Genomic DNA, 19,848 nt, shown 5'->3' with positions numbered 1-19,848 from the left:
CAGTGTGATTTATAGAGTGCTATCAAACCCAGCCTTTCGTCTTTCTTTTTTTAAATTTGTTTGTCATAAGTTGAAATACACATCTCAAAACATTCAAGTGGGACCCTGTTGCATTCGAACATAAGAACAGCATTTTAGTGATAACATATTTTATTTGGATGGCAACTCAGAACACAATGAAAACTAAACAAATATAAAAAAAACTCTGTACAGCAGCAGTACAACACTAGAATATATAAAACAACATAAAGATATATGATCCTGCCTCCCGACCTTATCCAATCAGCTTGTTTGATGCACATCTCAGCGCTATGCGTTATTGAGATTTGGGAGGCGTGCATATTGGGGCCTCTGCAACCTAAGGTTACCCCTAATTCCCTTCTCTGCGAAGGTCCGTGTCAACGTTTATGTGTATCAACGGAGAAGTCTAATGCCTCTTAAGTAGAATCGTTAGCCTGTGATTTTCTGAAAATGCAGTGCAGTGTCTTTAGTGCAGATATAACCTACTTATCTTTTTATGTTTGGAATTTGTAACTCATGCATAACTCTTATTAAATGCGTTTAATATTTTCTCTCTGAGTATTGTAGAAATTGACAGGTTAACAAAAGGCCATTGTCCCCTACACCTTAAAAATCTGTAGTTTTATTTATTATTGTCTTTTTTTCTAAACAGAAGCTTAACTGTGAGTGCAAGAAGCCTTTTCCTTGGAAAGTTGTTGTTGAGTATAAAAAGCTTTGGCTGTTTTGAGGCAGTCTCGTTTCTTGTTGCCTGAGGGCAGCCGCAGGAGGTGAAGTCATAAACATGGCTGGGAAAGTGGAACTGGCATAGTGAGGAAGTCTGTGTGTATCTCCCTGCAAAAACACATGACTTCACTACACCTGTCAGCAGTAGTGCTAGCTAAAAGGCTAATGTGTGACTTGCTCTTTACCAACAGTTTTTGCAGAGCACAATTGTTATGCTTATGAGGCAGGGGAGTAGAAAATACGTTTTATTACCTCATGCGCCACACTTTTCCAGGGAATTTTAATAGTGAAATGGTAAGGTAATGGCTAGTGACAGCTTGAAGTAATTTACATCACCACACTAATGAAGGTACAATTGCTGACATGCAGAGTTGGTTCTTAAACTAAACACCACAGTACAAATACATAAAGGTTTCACACTTTGTAAATCCTGTCGAGGCTCATTGTAGCCGTCAAATTGCAGTGGTAGTTTGATTAAACAATGTTTGTTTTGTTTTTTGCTGTATTTTATTTCAGGCTGCAAATGTACATGGCAAATGTGATTTTCAGTAAATTTACAATAGACAAAATACAATTACAAACACAAAACACACATTATGGCTTATTACATGTAAATTGCAAAAATGGCAGTTTTATCTATTTAGAAGAAATCCACAGACGTTTGCAAAACGCAAAGGGTTTGAATACTTTCTGAAGTCTCTGTATTTAGTAACATTGCTCAGTGTAAAATATGTCAATACACCTTGTAGTTGTACTTAGTGTTTTTTTTAGCTGAACAGACTGACATGATGGCAGTAATTGTAAAATCTGCTGCACTGCTGCTGAGCTTCTAATAATGAGACATGTCTCTTGTTATGTTGAGGATATTAATAATGTAAAAATTCAGGAGCCAGTGTTGGACACTCTTAGATAATTAATGTTCACTCTCTAACTTGACACCAGATTCTGTAGGTGAAGGAGTGTGTTAAATTTTTCATCATCTGTGCAGGTCTGTGTACCTGAGCTTCAAAGAAAGGGACAGTTGCAATAGCTGCCTGTTTAGAAGGTTTGCATTGGTTTGGATTATTGTCACATGACACCAGTACAATCCAGTTTATGCACCAGCTGAGCACATGTTTGTACTGTTTACTTTCAATTTCAAAAGGGTTGTGAAAAGGCATCCAAACATTTTTCATGTTTTCAGATTTACTACCATGTGAGACCAAGAAAGGCAGCAAATACTCAAAATTAAGTCTATTACTGTTTTAGTAATTACTATTTTTTGTTTGTTTTTTTTTTTTGTTTTTTTTAATGGAATCATTGTTTGCAAATTTAGTTAGGATTGAGCAATTGATTTGTCAGGTTCAGATAGTCGGATCCCTACTACAGGCATGTTTGAAACCAAATACAATGTGTACACATATGCCACTTGCTGAATTTATATGCATGGTGTAATTTGGTTGCTTGCCATACTCCAGTTTAGTTCATGTTTGTGTTGTTTACATAAACTGCTGATCCCTTGCGATTCTGCCCAGAAACAAAACGGTCCACCTGACTTTAACTGTTTACTGTGAGAAAAATTCTGGGATTAAAATTGTTTGCCCCTTGCCAGCCATCTGTACAACAGCCCAGTCAAGTAACATGTACTTACTGTTTCTGTTTTTCCTTCGAACCAGAAATGCTGTTCTCACTTAATGTTTCATTCCTTATGATCAACTCAAATTTGCCGCGCTTTCATGTTGTCAGGCTGTTTTTAATGAAACTCAACACTTCCTGCAGATGTTTCACAGTAAACGTGATGTGAAATGATTATTTCCCTTCAACCACTGGAAGGCTTTTAATGTGAAACAGATGGTGTAAGTTTGTATTAATAAACAGCAGATGGGAGTATATCAAACAACAGATTCTTATTGAAATATTAGAGTAATTTAGTTTAATAATAGCATGCATCAATGGTTATTTAAAAAAATCTACTTTAGCATTTTGTAAACAGCAACCAGACTATGCAATTATATGGCTGGTATTTTTATTTGAAATTCAAAGTTTTGTCAGAAAGTGGGGAATAAAATAAGTATTATACCTGTGGTGACTTGTTTGAATTCAACATTTACAGTAAATAAGCACAGGACAGATTGTGAGGTAGTTTGTCTTGTGGATCCAGCAAAGAGCATTCTTGTCACCAAAAGTAAGATTCACATACTGTATACATTAATTAACAGTAAACTAAGCAGAAAAATTGCAGGTTACAGCAAACGTGCCGCAGATTTAGCTAGTAAACACATTTGAAGGAATTATGTACATTAGTTATTAGTTCTAAACCTGCTTGAAAAAGTGACGTAAGTGTCATAAGTTTCTAATAAGAAAATTACATATCCAATTTTCAGTTTGTTTGTTTTATACATTTTAAAAGATATACATGTATTCTGAGGTTGTGTTTTCAAAATAAGGTTTTAAATTAAAATACTGATATAAATGATACATGCTGAAGACCTATTTGCATTTTGTGTCTTTGCATGTGCATGTTGTCTGTGTTTGCTTTGCTTCCATGTTGTTCTGGAATAGAAAATCAAGTAATGTGTTGCGTGCAGAAAGCTAAAAGGCAGTTACAGTGCATGTTTCCTGGGGGCAGCTGCATTTGTTAATAAATGCCAGAAAGCGGCTTGTGTTGTTTGGTGAACACAATAGATTAAAAGAACGATTGGCAAACGATTGCTGTTTCATACAGTTTCCACCAAGACCCTTTAACCTGCTACATGTAGCCTATAGCTCAAAGACAACCCATCTGTTTCTCCATTCCAAGAGTGAAACCAGCCTTGACAGAATTGGCTAAGCAGTACAGTAGTTTAGAAGTGTGTTTCTTTCAGGGGAGACTGTCTTGGTTTTGTGTAGTTGCCTATCTATTAAAATCTCTGTTTCTGTCTCCCCCTCACCTTATACTCTTATTATTAATTTTTCTTACCTAACCGTATACTTCTTTTTTCTCTGTAATTGTCCCCCTCTCTCTCCTACTTCACTCTGTGCCTCCCTCGCTCCCTCCCCATTATTTCACCCTCCTCATTTTTTAAAAGCCACATGCTCCCAGCCTGTCTGGCTCAGTTGCACCCTGCCAATGAAGGGCTTTTTATTGGGCTAAGATTGAGTGCAGCCAAGCAGGGCCTGGCTAGGTCTGAGGCTGGGGCCGGCCTCATACCCCCCCCAACTCCAACTGCACAGCCCACTCCACATGCCTGTTCTGCTCTGGCCCTGTCGCCCAGAAGGAGATTACTTGTCTCTGCTGCCCTTAATTGCCGACTGCAGCTGAAAAGAGCCAGAGAGAGAGACGTAGAGAGAGGAGAGGGAACAGTGTGGGCTTGTTGAGCTGTTACTTGACAAGCTTGGACTCAAAGGTTTGTGTTCCTGCTGTCAAATCCTGGCTCCGTATTAGCTGGTTTTATTAAGATGGATGTTGTTTTCATCAAATGCTGGTTATAACTCTTGATATTTTGGACTGTGCAGTAGAAAGAACACAGATGACGTGTTGAGGAAGGAAAGCTGATGAAAGACTCATGAAGTATAAACTTGAGTACATCTTACTTTATTTTAAGGATGTGTGGTGAGAGCAATAGGGCCACTGTGCCCTCTCCTTTCCATTTAAGCCACCTTTATTTTTCATGGCCAATGGCTTCCTTCCAAGCTGCCTGTCCCTTTTTCCTTTTTCCTATGAACTTGTGAATTTCATATTATTACAGTTGGTTATTGTTGAATCCCCTTCGGCTTGATCCCAGCAAATTAAATTGAGGGCAGTTTATTGAATTGACAGTCTCTGAAGTAGCCGTGCAGCTGTATGAAATTTTCACATCTTTTTTTTGCTGTTCAGTATTTTGTATGTAGGTTTTCGTTCAGGTGAGCTGTTGTTAAACTGTTTATAACCTATTGCCAATTTAATTCCAACTCATATCACTTTGATTATCAAAACATTGCAATGTGTCTCACCTGCAAATAAAATTTGCTTTAAATTGTTTTGGCTCTTACTGGTGTTCTGTTCTTTAGCCAGAAACACTGATTAAACACAAAATGTTGACAATGTATAGTCAAAAAATGACCTACTAAATAACATTTAGTACACTTAGGTTTAATTTAAATACAGATAAGAAAAGCAACACCGCTCTAAATGTGTTTAGCTGTATGCAGTTACTGTGTCTTTTTGTTATATTTTCTATTATATTGGTATATTGTATATTTACTCCAAGGGAAATATCCTTATACTAAATTTTTATGAAACCTTCGTGTGATGGTTTAACTGTAAAGATATAACATGTTAAGTAGTGATTTTTAAAGGTGCTAAAGGTTAGCTAGCTCTTTCCTGATGTTTTCTGACACTATCCTAAACTAGGATTACGCGTGTCTAGCAATATCTTTAAATTTACTTTACATACATGAAATTTGTATTACTGGAACTAGTCCTATTAAGTGAATTTTTTTGTGGCGGAATTCTGCACACACAAAACACTCTCAGGCGTAAAAAACATATACTTCTGTTAAAAAGTGACTCATCATTACACTTATCCCAAGTTGGCATTTTAGTTAGGCTAAGGTGTATTTGTACTAATATTCAGAAAATAATTTACAAGCTGGCCAGTGCAGTGGGCTTGCATTGTTGTGTTGAGCCTGAGACAATTTCTTATGTTTTTTTGAGCAAGCAAAAGCTGCTGAGTCTCTGTCTGGCATTTTTCTGACTTTTAATGGCAAATATATTTGCCTGAAGCAACAGACTAGTGACACTCAATTTAGGCTGAGACATTTTAATGGACCTGTCACAGTCACTATATTTACATGTTCATGATCTCTCCCATGTAAAACACTCTTACTACCCATAAGCCTTAGGGCTGTAAGCTTGACCTCCTCTACCAAGAAACCATCTGATTACTTATAACTGAATTTAGTGTGACACTCACTGTACCCGTAGTAGCTTTACATAAATCCAGATAACATAATGCATTCACTACCCGTGTTTCTCAAGAAGCTCAACTTTAATTTAATTTGTAAATAGGTCCACTTTGACTACATTAGATCTTTCTTGATGAATATGGAAGGTTTAGCAAACTTCCTTGTCACATAACTGCAATGTTTTGTGCCCTTTTGATTAACATGGAATGGAAACAATTAGGTGGGGGAGGTAGTGAGGCAAAGAAGCACATTCAACAACTTTAAATGCTAATTAGCTAATGGAGGATGAAAGAGCAGGCAACTGGCGGGGTCTCACATGAGCGCACTTGAGTTCTGGCTGCATCTATTCTTGCTTCATCTGAATTGAGCAAGACCACCACCATTTTGTCTCTTTGAGTACCTAAGACAATACAGCCATCTTGTGTAGTGCAAGATTTTTCGTAATGATGATAAATCAGGCTAAACACACAAGTGGTTTGTTAATTTTTGCTAATCTTATTCACACTTTTAATTACTACTTCTGTCTCGGTTCTTAGCTTCATACTGTATGGTATTACTGTCAGACTGTGCAAATATTATCGTGGTATTTAAGGGTGTGTGTGTGCGTGTGTGTGTGTGTGTGTGTGCGTGTGTGTGTGCGTGTGTGTGTGTGCAGGCATGTCATCTATACACTACACGGGATGTGGTCAACATTTGACCTATTTACACCAGACTTCTGTCACAAATTAATCTCTGTTCATTGCTGTTCACACAAGACCCAGGTCAATAAATGTTGTTATAATTAAATCCGTACTATCGTAGTATACAAGATTTTATAGAAATATACCAATGAATGACACTCCCTAGTAGTTCTTTGAAAGTAATGATTCTGCATAATGCTAAATCACATTGGATTAAAGTGCCTTCCTAAGAACATAATGTGTATATTTTAAAAAAGTCTCAATTGGGCTGCTATCCTTAAGCTATTTGAGAAGCACTGCATGGTCTTAATAGTTTGTAGGATCGATCTTTACATTGGAGATGGAAATGCACGCCCCCTCTGGCTACACCTTCTTTCTAATGTGATGTGTGTTATTTGTTACAAAACAAAGGACAGGCACTGTAATTGCTGGTTTAGGGACTTCCTTTTATGTTTTGATGTCAACCTGGTGCCCTAAAACATAAGACAGCTGATGTACTTTTTCCTTATGGTTCACAAATAAAGTAAAACATGAGAACCAACATGAAGCTGTTTGTTAAAAACATGCAAATCCACAGCAGTAATTATTTAATATTTCATTTAAATGGTTATAAGGGAAGTTTAAATTAATGCATAGTGGCATGAATTTTATTTATTAGTGCTGCTCTTTGTGGCATGACACTGCATGCTGTTGTGGCAAAATGGGAGGGAAGTTCAACTTATTTAGTTATTTATTGCTAGAACCCTCTGCATTGGGACCACCACACTGATCCTGCCTGTTTTTTCCCAGTTGTTTAAAAATGTTTTCGTTTTTGACATAGTCTCACAGCACATCTACTGTAATTCTACAGTATAAATCATTGTAGATTTTTTTTTTTTTTTTTTGTGGTTGTATTAGTGGCAAAATGACTGATGTGGCTTTCTTCATCAAAGTAAAGAGGGAACCACAATGTGGCTCATGATATGGTTAAAATTGTTGTACAATAAAGGAAGTGTATGGCACAGAGGAACACATGTAGTATACTGTAAACAATTTAAGATAGGAGGATAAACTCCTTAGTGGCTTTGATCTTTGCATGGGATTTGCTTAGATTGGGGGAAAACAGTGGTACAGCCCTATCTTTTAACATCACATTTTTGGACTCCCAACATTCCCCCTGTTTATACCTTACTAAATCACAGATAATTGTTTTCAAGGGCTGTCAAGGGAATTCTCTCACTTAGAGATGGCATACTTGACTTAGAGACCTAATTTAATTGGAATCACCAAATCATTTGCAATAGGAATGAGGAATCAAGGGGATCTTTTAATGCCCCCACTAATGTCTAACGACTGTGGGTGTTTACATATTTTATTCCTAACCCCTTTTATTATACTAAATTCAACATGGACTATAATCTGAAATAAACATCTCTGTCATCTCTCTCTAGTTAGTCACGGAACATACAGTTGGGTTGCAGACTATGTTGATTTCCTTTAAAAGCCCCAAATTTGTCACAACCTTCAGTGCTCCTCTGAGGGAGATAGAGGTTGTGAATAAGCGAGGGAAGAGGAGGGGGAAAAGCATGCTGTCATGAAAAGAGCCGCTTCCTGGCTGGCTAGATGCAATCATGGGCACTATCTGATAGTGCCAGAGGAAATTGGATGAGCTGAGAGCTGTTGGCTGCCAGTGATGGGAAAGATGACTCCTTTGTCACTGTGTCAGTCGATTCCCTACTCTCACCTGAGAGACCAATCAATAGCACTGGGAGATACAGGTTTTCTCTTGTTTCTTGGCTAGTGTATGATGTAGGTTGCTGTCAATTATGTGCTGTAAAACACCTACTACTTCATAGGAATGTAGCATTGCATGTTACATGGCATGCATAAATATGTCATGGATTTAAATAAATGGGATGTATTTCTGTAGAATTAGAATTTAGAATGCGTTTAATAAATTATATGTTGGAAGTATGTATACACACAAGTTGCACCTTTTTAATGTATTTTGCTTTCTTGTCTTTTTTGTTTGTGTCCATCTGTGTGTGTGTGTGTGTGTGTGTGTGTGTGTGTGTGTGTGTGTGTGTGTGTGTGTGTGTTGTAATACATTTTGCTGCTCTCATTAGGAACTGCATTATTAGTTGTACAATTACAGTACCTAAGACCCAGTGAGACTCATAACTATCAGTTGCTGTCAGGCACCTAGTATTACATCAGTCATGGGGGATATCTAGCACCACGTAGGTGTATAAACAGAGAAAGTCACTGAATGATTCATAAATGTCCTACCTAACACATTCTCTGCACAAGATGGCCATGCTACTTCTGTGTAAGATGATGCTAAACTGCTCTTTTTTTTTTTATCCCCCCAACACCCCTGCAGTTCCCTGATACCTGTGAGGAGTCCGCTTCCCCATTCGTCTTCATCTGCACCAACCCCCAGGAGCTCCTGGTGAAATTCCCCATGAAAGGAAAGCACAAGATCTGTAAGTCATCCTTCTTTCATGCTAGGGGAAGGGAGGTGGTGGAAATTAGCCTGCGCCGGCTGGTTTCTTTATCTGTGCATTAGTATGCTCACATACATACTTAAAAAGAATCCTAAAAGAATGGCAATAATGGGTATGCAGTTCATGATTGTTATGTTTTCATTAATGAAACAAAAATACACACACACACACAAAATATACTCCTACACACACATGTACCGATTCTCTCTAAGAGCCATCTGTAAAGACAGGATTTTGCTGTCAGGTTGCCTGGGGGACAAGCTGGGCCTGGATGTGCAATGTTGTTGCTGTATTATGTGATTTATAATAGGACTCTAACACGTTTTCCCTTTGCTGCCATAGCTGCTGCTGCAAAATTATGTACCTGCAAGCTCTTTTGTTAATATTTCAAAACCCTCTAAAGACTTGAAAGGATTGTTTATGCAGCTGTGCCTCTTTCAGATCTTTCCAGATCGATGGAGAAAGCTTTTTCAGAGGCTCAAGGTAAAATATAGCAGAGTTGTGTCCTTTTTTACTAAAATGGATATGATGGCCTTGTCTTTATTTTGTGAAAATGAGGAATAGGTTTTGGAGGTGTAACACAAATCCGGATGGCAAAAAATGAAATGATGTGCTTGTTAGTAGAATATCAGCAGGTGTTGTGTTGAATGAGTTGAATCTAACTACTGGTGGACTTTGTTTTAGAAATTACCAAAATTTTACTTCATTTCATTCTAACTGAGATTATCAGGGATCAGAGACACTGTTTCCTGATGTATATTTTGTTCTTGTTGTTGTTGTGTACATCAGAACAGGCTACCAGGACAATGAGAGAAGGGCAGGCAGGCAGAAATGGACTGGAAAATACTCTAATGTTCTCATTGTCTTTTTTTTATTTTTATTTTGGGGATCGCATACTTTAAGTTTTTAGCCTGTTCTAGCCTTGGTTTTGTTTGGAATCAGTTACATTTCCGATATTCTGAAAGAAATTCTGACAGAAGTAATTACAGGTAGGTTACAATAATGCTTCTTTAGCTGCTGGTATATTTAATGAAACTAATATTCTCCTCAGCTACCTTCTAACGTTGTTCAAGTTCTGATGCTTATGTTATGTTAGTTTGATATACCCATACTCAGCCAAACACACATGAACACCAACATTAATTTTCTTATAGCTGTTGATCCTTATGCATTACAAGTAGTAGCAATCCAAGAGTTTTTAAACCTACTCAACATTTTCTTCCTTTCTTTTTTTTTTTAAATGCAAACCCCAAGAGGCCGACTATTGTGGGTCTCTAATCAAATCAATCAAAATCAAAATTTGTTAATGGTACTCTTCTCTAATTTGCCCTCTCCTGCTAGCAAACTTCAGAAGGGTACTGGAGCATGTTTTGATTTTATGATCTATTTACTGGTCAAAATCACTATATATGTGTAACTAATTAACAAAAGTGGACACAGAGAGTCAGCTTTAAGAACCTGTGAAATAATTTTGACCTTCGGGCCCCATCATGTAAATTTAAATATTTCAGTATATCACAAATGCATACAATACTTCAATCATCCACCAAAATTATTTACAAATTTCTCTATAAAATAGGATATTTCTAATAATAGAGTGTGTTGTATTTTGTAAACATGTTGGACAATATGCTGTTGTGATAATTAACATTTGTCATTGCATTGTAGTTATTCTGTGCATGTGTAAAGGTTTGCATTTTTCATGTATGCAGTGATCTTAACATGCTCCCAGCCATACGTGTTAGTCTGATATTTAAATTGCTTATCTTGATTCACTGTACCCACACAGCTCAGTCTTCTATGTTCTTCTGCATCAGCCAGCTTTTCACATCTCAGTCTTTTGTTCTCTTGCCCTCTTCTACCTCAATTCCCATTGCATCCCACAGGTCAAAGCAATGGTGCTCATCTTACTCATGGGGGTTTAGCACAGGTGTTTTTTGCTTTCCTGCAGCTTACATTGACAAGATCCTCTTGTCACTTACATCACCATCTGTCCCATTCCTCATAGGAATGAGAAGAAAAGGTGACAATCAACTTTTTCATTCATTTCCTTTAATCTTTTGGTAACAACAGTGATGAACTTCCCAAACAACGAAAAAGTGCACAAAAGTTAAAAAACAAACTTTCCTGCTGGAAAAAAGCTGCATTGACATCAACTTCCCTTGAGCATAACTGCTGCAATTTAACACAACCAGTCATATAATAAATATATTGGTCTTACCCGACTTGCTAGATATTTGTTTTTCTCTAATCACCTTTTTTGTGCAATCCTTTGTGAATGGGATTTACCTTGATATATCTCGCTGGCAAGCCAAACACATGGGCTGCCCTTTGTGTCACACTTACTGTCAATACTTGAAGGTAGTTATATTGAAGATCATAGCTGGAGGCCTAAAAGAACAGAAAAAAATAGCAAATCTACATGATGAACATTACTGGATTATGTGATGCAGCTTCTATCTACAGGCAGTTGTACACTTGACTTGGTGGATAATATTATAGATGCAAACTCAGGTTGAGCATTTCCCTGCGGACCACTCTGTGACATTTAAAATGGCATGAAGCCAAGGCTCACTCCCTGTACGAAGGAGTATGCATTATGGGTTATGGTCACATCCTGTGTGTGTGTGTGTGTGTGTGTGTGTGTGTGTGTGTGTGTGCGTGTGCGTGCGTGCGTGCTGAAGGTCAGTTTGGGTGTTGGAAACAGTTTGGATCTCTGACATGAACCCACATTTCCTAGCTATGCCTCACTTCCTCCATGTTTTCAGTATCCTGACATTTCTATTTATGAGGCGCGCTATATATATATATATATATATATATATATAGCTAGAAAAGTGAAACACAAATCATATACCACTAAGCTATTTCTTTAAACAAGCTATAGTTGGCTATAGTATATTTGCCCAAATACAATATGACACACAAAAGCTTTTTTTATGTTTAACCAATAGTGTTAAAGTCTTTCTAATAAAGATTAAGAAAAAATCAAAAAATATTCTGACCATTCAATATCTAGTACAACACACTGAGGCACTTATAACCATCATCAGGCCATAACAACTTATTTTTCACATAGAGGTTGGACTCACGTGAAGTCAGCAAAAAAGTAGCACTTCGTTATCTTGTATCATGTAAAGATCCATGATGGAAACATAATTAGCCGCTAATCATATTTAATTATATGATGAGGAATGGGAAAAGATCCTGTCATCTGAGCTCAGACTAATTTATTCAGTTTCGTGCTTGATGGTAACTCTTTTTCAGTTAAGCAGTTTGTTGCTTATATAAGCAATTGCTATATCATCCCCTTTGTCATGGCTAAAGATGTGTCTGTTCCTTGAACCAAAAGCATGTACATTTCTTTACACTCTAAATTGGAAGTGTAACTATAGAACTTTCACTGGGTCATCTCAATTGAAAACATGTAGATATTATGCTGGGACTCTTGTTGCTTAATGAGCCTAAAGCTGCAGTTTGCCGTTCTTCAAAACACAGTGTTAGGTAGTTGGTAAATTATGTTTTGATTCCTCAGAAGAATTGAATTGTCTTTGCTTCCCAGGATTAGAGAGCCATACCCGAGTAATGTTTCAGGAATTAATCTAATAACTAAGCCTTATTTATAGAGCCAGCACCAAAAAATTTACAGATCCCTTGTGCAAGTGGTCCTATGTCCCTATTAATGAATGACCATTTCTTTTTTAAAGGGACTTGTTTCTATAATGGTTAACAGTACCTACAAAACGTATTTAGCCCCTTGGATGTTTCAAACATTTATTGACAATATAAATTAATTATGGTCAATATAAGGTGGTGTCTTTGACAACAGGCTTCTACAAAGTAATGTAAATTAAATAAAAATATGTAAGTTGAAATAAGTGTTTCCATAAATATGTGTAAAATGACTGACCTAATCCAACGGAGGTCCAGCTATTTGGTGCTAGTTGAATGTGTCTATAATGATTGCAGTAAAAAGAACGGTGCCTGGAAATGTTTTTGTCCAAGTCACCAACGTATATTGACTACTGACTACTTTATGTCACAAAAGGGTGAAACATCCAAAGGGGAGAATACTTACTCCCAGAAAATACAAAAAGAAAAGAAGCAACTGTTAACCGTTATAGAAAAATGGCCTTTTAAAAAAAGAAATGGTTGTTCCCAGGTCTTTAGTCAACATGGTACTGAATGTAAACTCCTGTGAATTCACATCTAATTTCGGCAAATGCTTTACGAACATTGGATTAAATTTGTCAAGTTGACACCTCTCCAGCAGATACAAAGGAGCTCTCTTCCCTTAGAATTGATCTAAGTACAGGGAGGAAGTCATGAAGATGTCGGTGAAGATGAGAAATTCAGCTTCATCAGCTGGTTATGATGAGATCTTTTCTTTCTCTTTCAGCAAAAAACACTGATATATGTATCAGTCAAAACCACTGGTAATAGAGTTATTAGTTAGTTAAAAGAACCATCAACAGTTATCCAAAATTAAGTGATTTTGCAATACTCCTACCTGACAATTTAACATATTAAAATTATGTTGTATTATTCACGGTTTTCCAGTGTCCTTCCAGTGTCATTTTTTAGTAATCCTGTGTGTATCTTATGAGGCAGGAATGGAAATACACTTGATATGTTACAATAGTAAATATCATGGAACAACATTGCTGAGGGACAAGTCTCACAGCCAAATCTGTCTTATTTCACTTTCATTATCCAGCCACTGATCCAGTTTTTACAGACTTTCCAAAAAAGGTCGGTTTATTTTCTCCCCAGCCAGTTGGACATGGACATCACTGGTATAAATAACTTGTTAAGCATTCATGCGGTCACTAGTATATTAAAGGAAAAACAACGTGAAAAAACAACGTGAAAACAATGAGCCAGTTTACCAATATAATACTAGGGGACATTGTTTTTTTTGTTTTTTTGTTCTCTGGTTATGTCTTATTTTGAAAGGACAACTAAATTTTATGTAAATTTCTCATGTCTTACGAGCTCAGTCATTGTGCAATCTGGCCTCCGTTTATCAGGAGTTTTTACCTGTTTGTGTGTGTGAAATGACAACAACCTCTTGAATGGCCACGAATCCTTTATGGATTATCATTAAAATTTCATCCAGGTTGATTTATGACACTTGTGGACTTGGGAAATGTTTTGGTTTGGTAAAGAAATCTGTCTTTCACTAGTTTAGTATTTTTAATTTTACTGTAAATACGAGAAGTAAGGTATTCAGTTGGTATTTTCAGTAATGTTGTACAGCTGATACAGCATTTGCAGATTCGACAGCAAGCAGTGAGCTTGTTATTAATGACATAGAATTCATCCAATAACAATGGATTGCAAACAGGCTTTGTATTTAAACTGCCACCTTGCTTGTTGAATGTTTTCTCCTTGACTTAAAATTTTTGCTTGGTTTTTTCCTCACTTTCATGTCAATTTGGATAAAAGTGTCTGCCAAATGACTAAATGTTAATGTAGTATAAATGTAGTGTAATGTTTTTCACCTGTCTCCTGTATTGTTTATTTGCCTGTAGTTCATTGTTGAATCAAAAAAAGTAAAATATATTACTCTATTTATGTCATTAAGGATATAGCAAAATTGTTTTATTAAACTTTATTGGACTTGTCACTGCACAAAACCAACCAATTTCAACACTCCGCTCAGCTTCACACTGCGGCCAATAGACTGACCCATAAAGTGTGAATTGAAAAGTCGCGGATTCTGGCTGAGCTTGAAGAATTAAAACGTGGACTGCAAGTTAACACATCATACATCATTAATTAAAGTTGTACAGTTTCTGCTTGGCTTCACCCTGCCCCGCACACTTAAATGTAATACAGAAGCATTTAGTAACTTATTCATTCATAGCTACTGTGTGCCTGTCTTATACAGTAATTTGTCTCCATATTATCTGTTTAAAAAATACAGAACACTGTAATTTAGTATGGTGCATACAGAATTAAACACCCTAGTCGGAATTGCTTGAAGCAAAGAAATCTATATTTACTTATTCCTGTGTAACAACCACATGCCAAGGGACTAGTAAGTATACATCACAAATAAATGATTCACTTCATTTCTTATGCATTCAGCTATTTTTTTTTTGTTTGTTTGTTTATTTATTCATTGCATTTCCATTTAAAATCCATGCTTTTTCAGGACTGTCTAGGTGCAGAGGAGAATTTGCTGCCTCTCACGCGGCCGGGGCCAAAAATCAGGTTTCAGCTCCAATGAGCCCAGTAGATGAGGGGAACAGGGAGAGAGAAGAATAAGAGAGCACAGATTCATGTGTTCTCTAGTAAATGAGAGGCAGGCCTTGAAGGTGACAGGCTGTGTTTATTACTGATCTGTCAGCCGGTTAATGGGGAGAGGAGAGGAGACGAGAGAGGGGAGAGCCAAGCTGTTGAGCAGAGACCAGAGCACACAGACATAGCAGCGAGAGAGAGCCTCAAGCAATAAACTTAACCATACTAGATCAGCGTGTCCTTACAGATTCAGTGACGCTTCTGCCTGCTGAGTGTCATTCACCTGCAGCTGAAATAGATCGCATATAAAAACGAGCTTTTTACTGTGTTGCTGTGAAAAGAAAAAAAAATTATATATATATATATATATATATATATATATATATATATATATATATATATATATATATATATATATATAATGCATGTTTATGCAAAAACATTAGCAGAAAAGAATAACTGTGACGTGCTGTTGTCATACTGTACTCCCTAAAAGCCAAATTATGCTTTTTGCATCCATGTAATTCTTAGCAGTCCATCCCAGTGCAAACCTAAATGTATGACTTTCAGAGACTTTTTCTTTATTCTTTAACTTTAACAAATTAAATAATAAAATGCAAACATTTCTTTCTATTTTGAACCCACCTGCTGACCCAACTGATCCCACCTGACACACAGGTCTGCACAATGTGGTGTTGTGGCTTATGAGACCTACAGTTAGTCATAACTATTTATATGTTCATTAACACAAATCTTCAGAAAATAATTAATCTTTTTTTAAACTAATACATCAAACCTCCAACGTTTTCCTTTTTGTTTTTAAAGTGAACAAAAATTATTATGTGGCAATTAATGGTTACCTATGTCCTAGACCTTAGCAGGTTACTTTTTGTATTTAGCAAGTGATATTGTTATTGTTGCAGAAAGGATGCACTTGAGCTTGGAGGTCTTATCAGCTGCCCTTGGCAATGAAGCCTCTTAGTTTTCTGTCTAATTAAAGTGTAAAAAGGCTGTGCAAAGAAAATACTATTTGTTGTAGCAATACATTAGTTTTTTTTTATCTTCTACAAGCATTGTTGCTATTATCTGTCAACATTATAAAATCCATAACAGTCAGCATTTTACCTGTTTCTTTCTTAAGTGCTTCATTTACTGCAAGACCTCTGTGTTGTCTGCATCAAGCTTGTTGATTGTATCTGTTTTGTTCTGTTTTTTTAATCTGGAAAAGTGTATGTCCTACTGTGGCCTTGGTTTAAGATATAGATGCGGCTCTATTATGCCACAACTCTGTTTTTCAGATGACGCTTATGTGGCTTACACTCCTGGGGTTGAAATTGATTCGGTCTTCAGAAATATAACATAGATGAAAGTGTTGCAAACCAAAGGATGCCTGCACTCAGCACAATGGAATTCAAAGCATCTGCTTTGGAACTAATTTTTTATTTTTTTTTATTTATTTATTTATTTTTATTTCTTTTTTCCTGAGGAAAAATAAAGCGCAAATCTTTTCACACACAGGCTCGGACCATTATCAGTACTTTTTATTCTTACCCGAGGCCTTTATAGACCAGCTAATCCACAGTCAGCTTCTCATCTTTTCCATGGCAGAAACAAAACTTTCTTCTGTGGTCTTATTCATATGGGTTGGTGTACAGTATATGAATGAGGAATACAAGGTACATTAACTGTATTCAGATCATCACTATAATTTATCAAGTACAGTGTCATTGTTGTTAATATTTACAGTTTATTTTGAGCTTGGTTGTGAGGGTAGAATAACACACGTTATTTATGCACAAATAAAAAAGGTGTTATACAAAAACAGAATTTAACACATTTGGCCCCATTTACCTTTTGACTTATGTTGTTTGGATCCAGTTTTCTGTTTCCATTCCCACATTTTTCCATTCGTCGTTGTCTCTGACCTAAGCCTGTCAATAGAAATCAGTCTGGCTCAGCACTGAGATGGCTTTGCCATGTAATCAATGTCCTTGATTAGTGAGACATTACGTCTGTGTGTGTGTGTGTGTGTGTGTGTGTGTTTAATCTTGAAGGGGCTGTTAGCATGAATTCAGTTAGACTGTTGCCTTGATTTTTGTTGCTTTGTCAGGTTAGAAATTGAGGATCAATAGGTGGATTATCTGCACAGTTCAAGTAGTTGACGGAGGTGAGAATTACTTACGGTAGTTAACTATTTTTAGCGTCAAATGTACACAGCTACTGATTAGACATCCAACTATTACTCAACTAAAATATTTGTTATTTTACCACAAAATAATACTTAAGATTCTGTAGTTGCAGAGCAATAGAACAGTATGGGTATTAACACCTCATCCATTGTATAATTTTAACAATATATTTGATATTTAATATTTTTAACAATACACATATAAATTACTGTTATAAAACATGTTTCATATCCAGTGTGAATTGGGAAACAACATCTGTGTAGCTGTGTGAAGTAATTGTTTTGAAAATGTTTATGTTGTAAATATGAGAAATATCACATTACCTACCTTAATTAAAAGTTGGCTGTGAAAAGCACATTAGTATTAGTGTAAACACTGACATACTGCTGTTATTTTCATCAGCTGTCAGTGTTTTCACATTGGCTGTTATTTTTTATATATATATATATATATATATATATATAGAGAGAGAGAGAGAGAGAGAGAGAGAGAGAGAGAGAGAGAGAGACAGATGTAATAGCCATTAGCCTCGGGGAGAGACGGCACAGATGTGTCAACAAGGCTTGACTTTTACAGTCTAAGTGAAGTCTGAGCAAACACTAGCTGTGTAGAGGCCTGTGTGGTTGAGCAGTGATCCAGGGACATGGTCACATGGTGTTGCCCTGAGACTCTTAACAGACCGTGACTCTAGTTCTCATTACAAGAGTGGGTCAGACCACCCCAACATGGAAAATAAATAATGCAGAAGAAAAACCTGAGTGCTGCCACCTCACCAACATCCGCAAACCTTGTCATTTATGAATAAGTGGTTTGCCCTTTAAAACACTCCTATTGTAAGCTTTTGTTCTATATACCTTAATTATTTTGAATGGTTGGAGGCTACAGCTAAACCTTGATAAAATCATCCATCACCTATATCCATTTACCTAGAAAAATTACTGTTTTGAATATTTATTTATTTCTAATTTAATTAATTAGATTGATCATTTGATCTATACAGTGCCATAGATGAAGAACAATAGTCACAATTTCATAAACATAAGGTGAGATCTCAATGCTCGTTTTTGCTAATGAAGGCATTTTTGCTATGAAATAATGCATTGCCCATTAATACAAGTGGTTATTCATGTTTCTCATCATTTTATGCTCAAGTGTCAATCTGTGTCTTCCATTTGACAGATATATATGGATCTATCGTATATTATCTAAATCCACTCATTCCTTTCTTTCTCATGTTCTCACTGCTCCAAAGAAACCCTTAAAAAATCCAATACTTTATCTTAATGTGATCTCTATTTTCTGTAGCAATTGCAAGAGAAAGCCCAAGATGAAGGAGTTGAAATTCTAATTAAGCTGTAATGGCAGCAGCAAGTTGATATTTTTCCTCCCTGTACAATTATCCCTAGTCAGCCCTCTCCCTCCCTGTATGTTTAGCTTGATCTCTTCAAATTTATTTCCTACTTTGTAACCAGAGGCAAGAGCCCTTGACTTGCTGCCCCCACAGCCGCAGCCAAGGCAGCCATTTAAGTTGTGATTAAAAATTAATGGCTGACTGAGAGGCAGCAGAAAGGGAGCAGCGGAGGGCAAAGAAAGAATGAGACAATGCAAGAGGATAGGCTTTGGAGAGGGGAACAACCCCAAGTAGCAGCTGCTCCCTGATAGAGGGATGGAAGGGCTTCTCACAACTCTGCTGTGTTTAACTGCTCCGCTCACACCTCACCATGAATATTGCATTACCACACCGTAGGGCTCCTTGTGTTACCCCCTCTGAGTTTTGAGCAGAGCTGCAGCCACATCACCAACAATCCAGCTCTCAGTGAGGGAGAAGGGTCCACAGTTAAGTAGGCACCCTACACAGACCACACCAGCTTTTGCACCACATAATTGCCAGCCTCATTCAGAGATGACCCTGCTTCAGTACTTGTCATCAACAAATATAATAAGCATAGCTGAAAGAAGTGGAACATTATGTGCTGTCATTTAAGGCCATTGTTACTGTTGTTTGTCTTTGTTATGGAACAATTTCAAGTTACTAAGCAAAAAAAAAAAGGGCAGCGATATTTTTCCTTTATACACACATACAAGGGTTCAGTAGTTGCAAATCATTTTAATGCGTTAGTTCTCTTTCAACTCAAAATTATGTTCATCATTTTCACTGTCTGGTTAGTTCTTTAAAAGGCAAGGCACACAACTGCCATGAGACCATACAAGGTCCTGACCTTGACTTTACCACATGGTGAGCAGTAGCACTTCTATCACTGCCGCCCTTTATTTTCTTTCTGCCTCCTTCCTCTGTAGGGTTTCATTACAGCATTTCTAAAACTCTTTTACCGGGATTGTTGCTGCAACATTATTAGCTGCTGTAATACAGCAGGATTGCAGGTGAAAGTGCTTCGATTGGAATAGGAACCAGTTTAAAAACATAACATTTTGCTTAATGGATTCGTTTTTTGGTTCTTTTAACTGGTCTGAGTTTTGTTTTGCCAATATTTAACATATTTGCCGTTTTTATAACTTGGCATATACAGTAGTAATACCAACAAGTCATGTGATAACACATTCGCAATACAGGACATTAGGAATAGTTTGACATTTTGG

The 19,848-nt window shown here is 36.8% G+C and overlaps 1 protein-coding gene across 2 annotated transcripts in view; it reads left to right on the top strand.

Moving 5' to 3' along the window:
* The window catches only part of trip4 (thyroid hormone receptor interactor 4), a 61,721-nt gene that overhangs the window by 15,350 nt on the left and 26,523 nt on the right, over positions 1–19,848 (top strand). Inside the window, exons 12-13 of one of the 2 annotated variants that reach the window (XM_067495806.1) lie at positions 8,692–8,794; positions 9,257–9,324. In XM_067495806.1, the coding sequence (XP_067351907.1) occupies positions 8,692–8,794; positions 9,257–9,309 (156 nt within the window). In that variant the 3' untranslated portion in view covers positions 9,310–9,324. Of the gene's footprint in view, positions 1–8,691; positions 8,795–9,256; positions 9,325–19,848 lie in introns of those variants that run through there. The other variant, XM_067495805.1, reaches the window with a different exon arrangement.

This window comes from Channa argus, chromosome 2 (assembly GCF_033026475.1).
Source record: "Channa argus isolate prfri chromosome 2, Channa argus male v1.0, whole genome shotgun sequence".
In the NCBI taxonomy this organism is placed as follows: domain Eukaryota; kingdom Metazoa; phylum Chordata; class Actinopteri; order Anabantiformes; family Channidae; genus Channa; species Channa argus.
The sequence above is the reverse complement of the archived record's forward strand: the minus strand, read 5'-3'. Positions and strand labels throughout refer to the sequence as shown.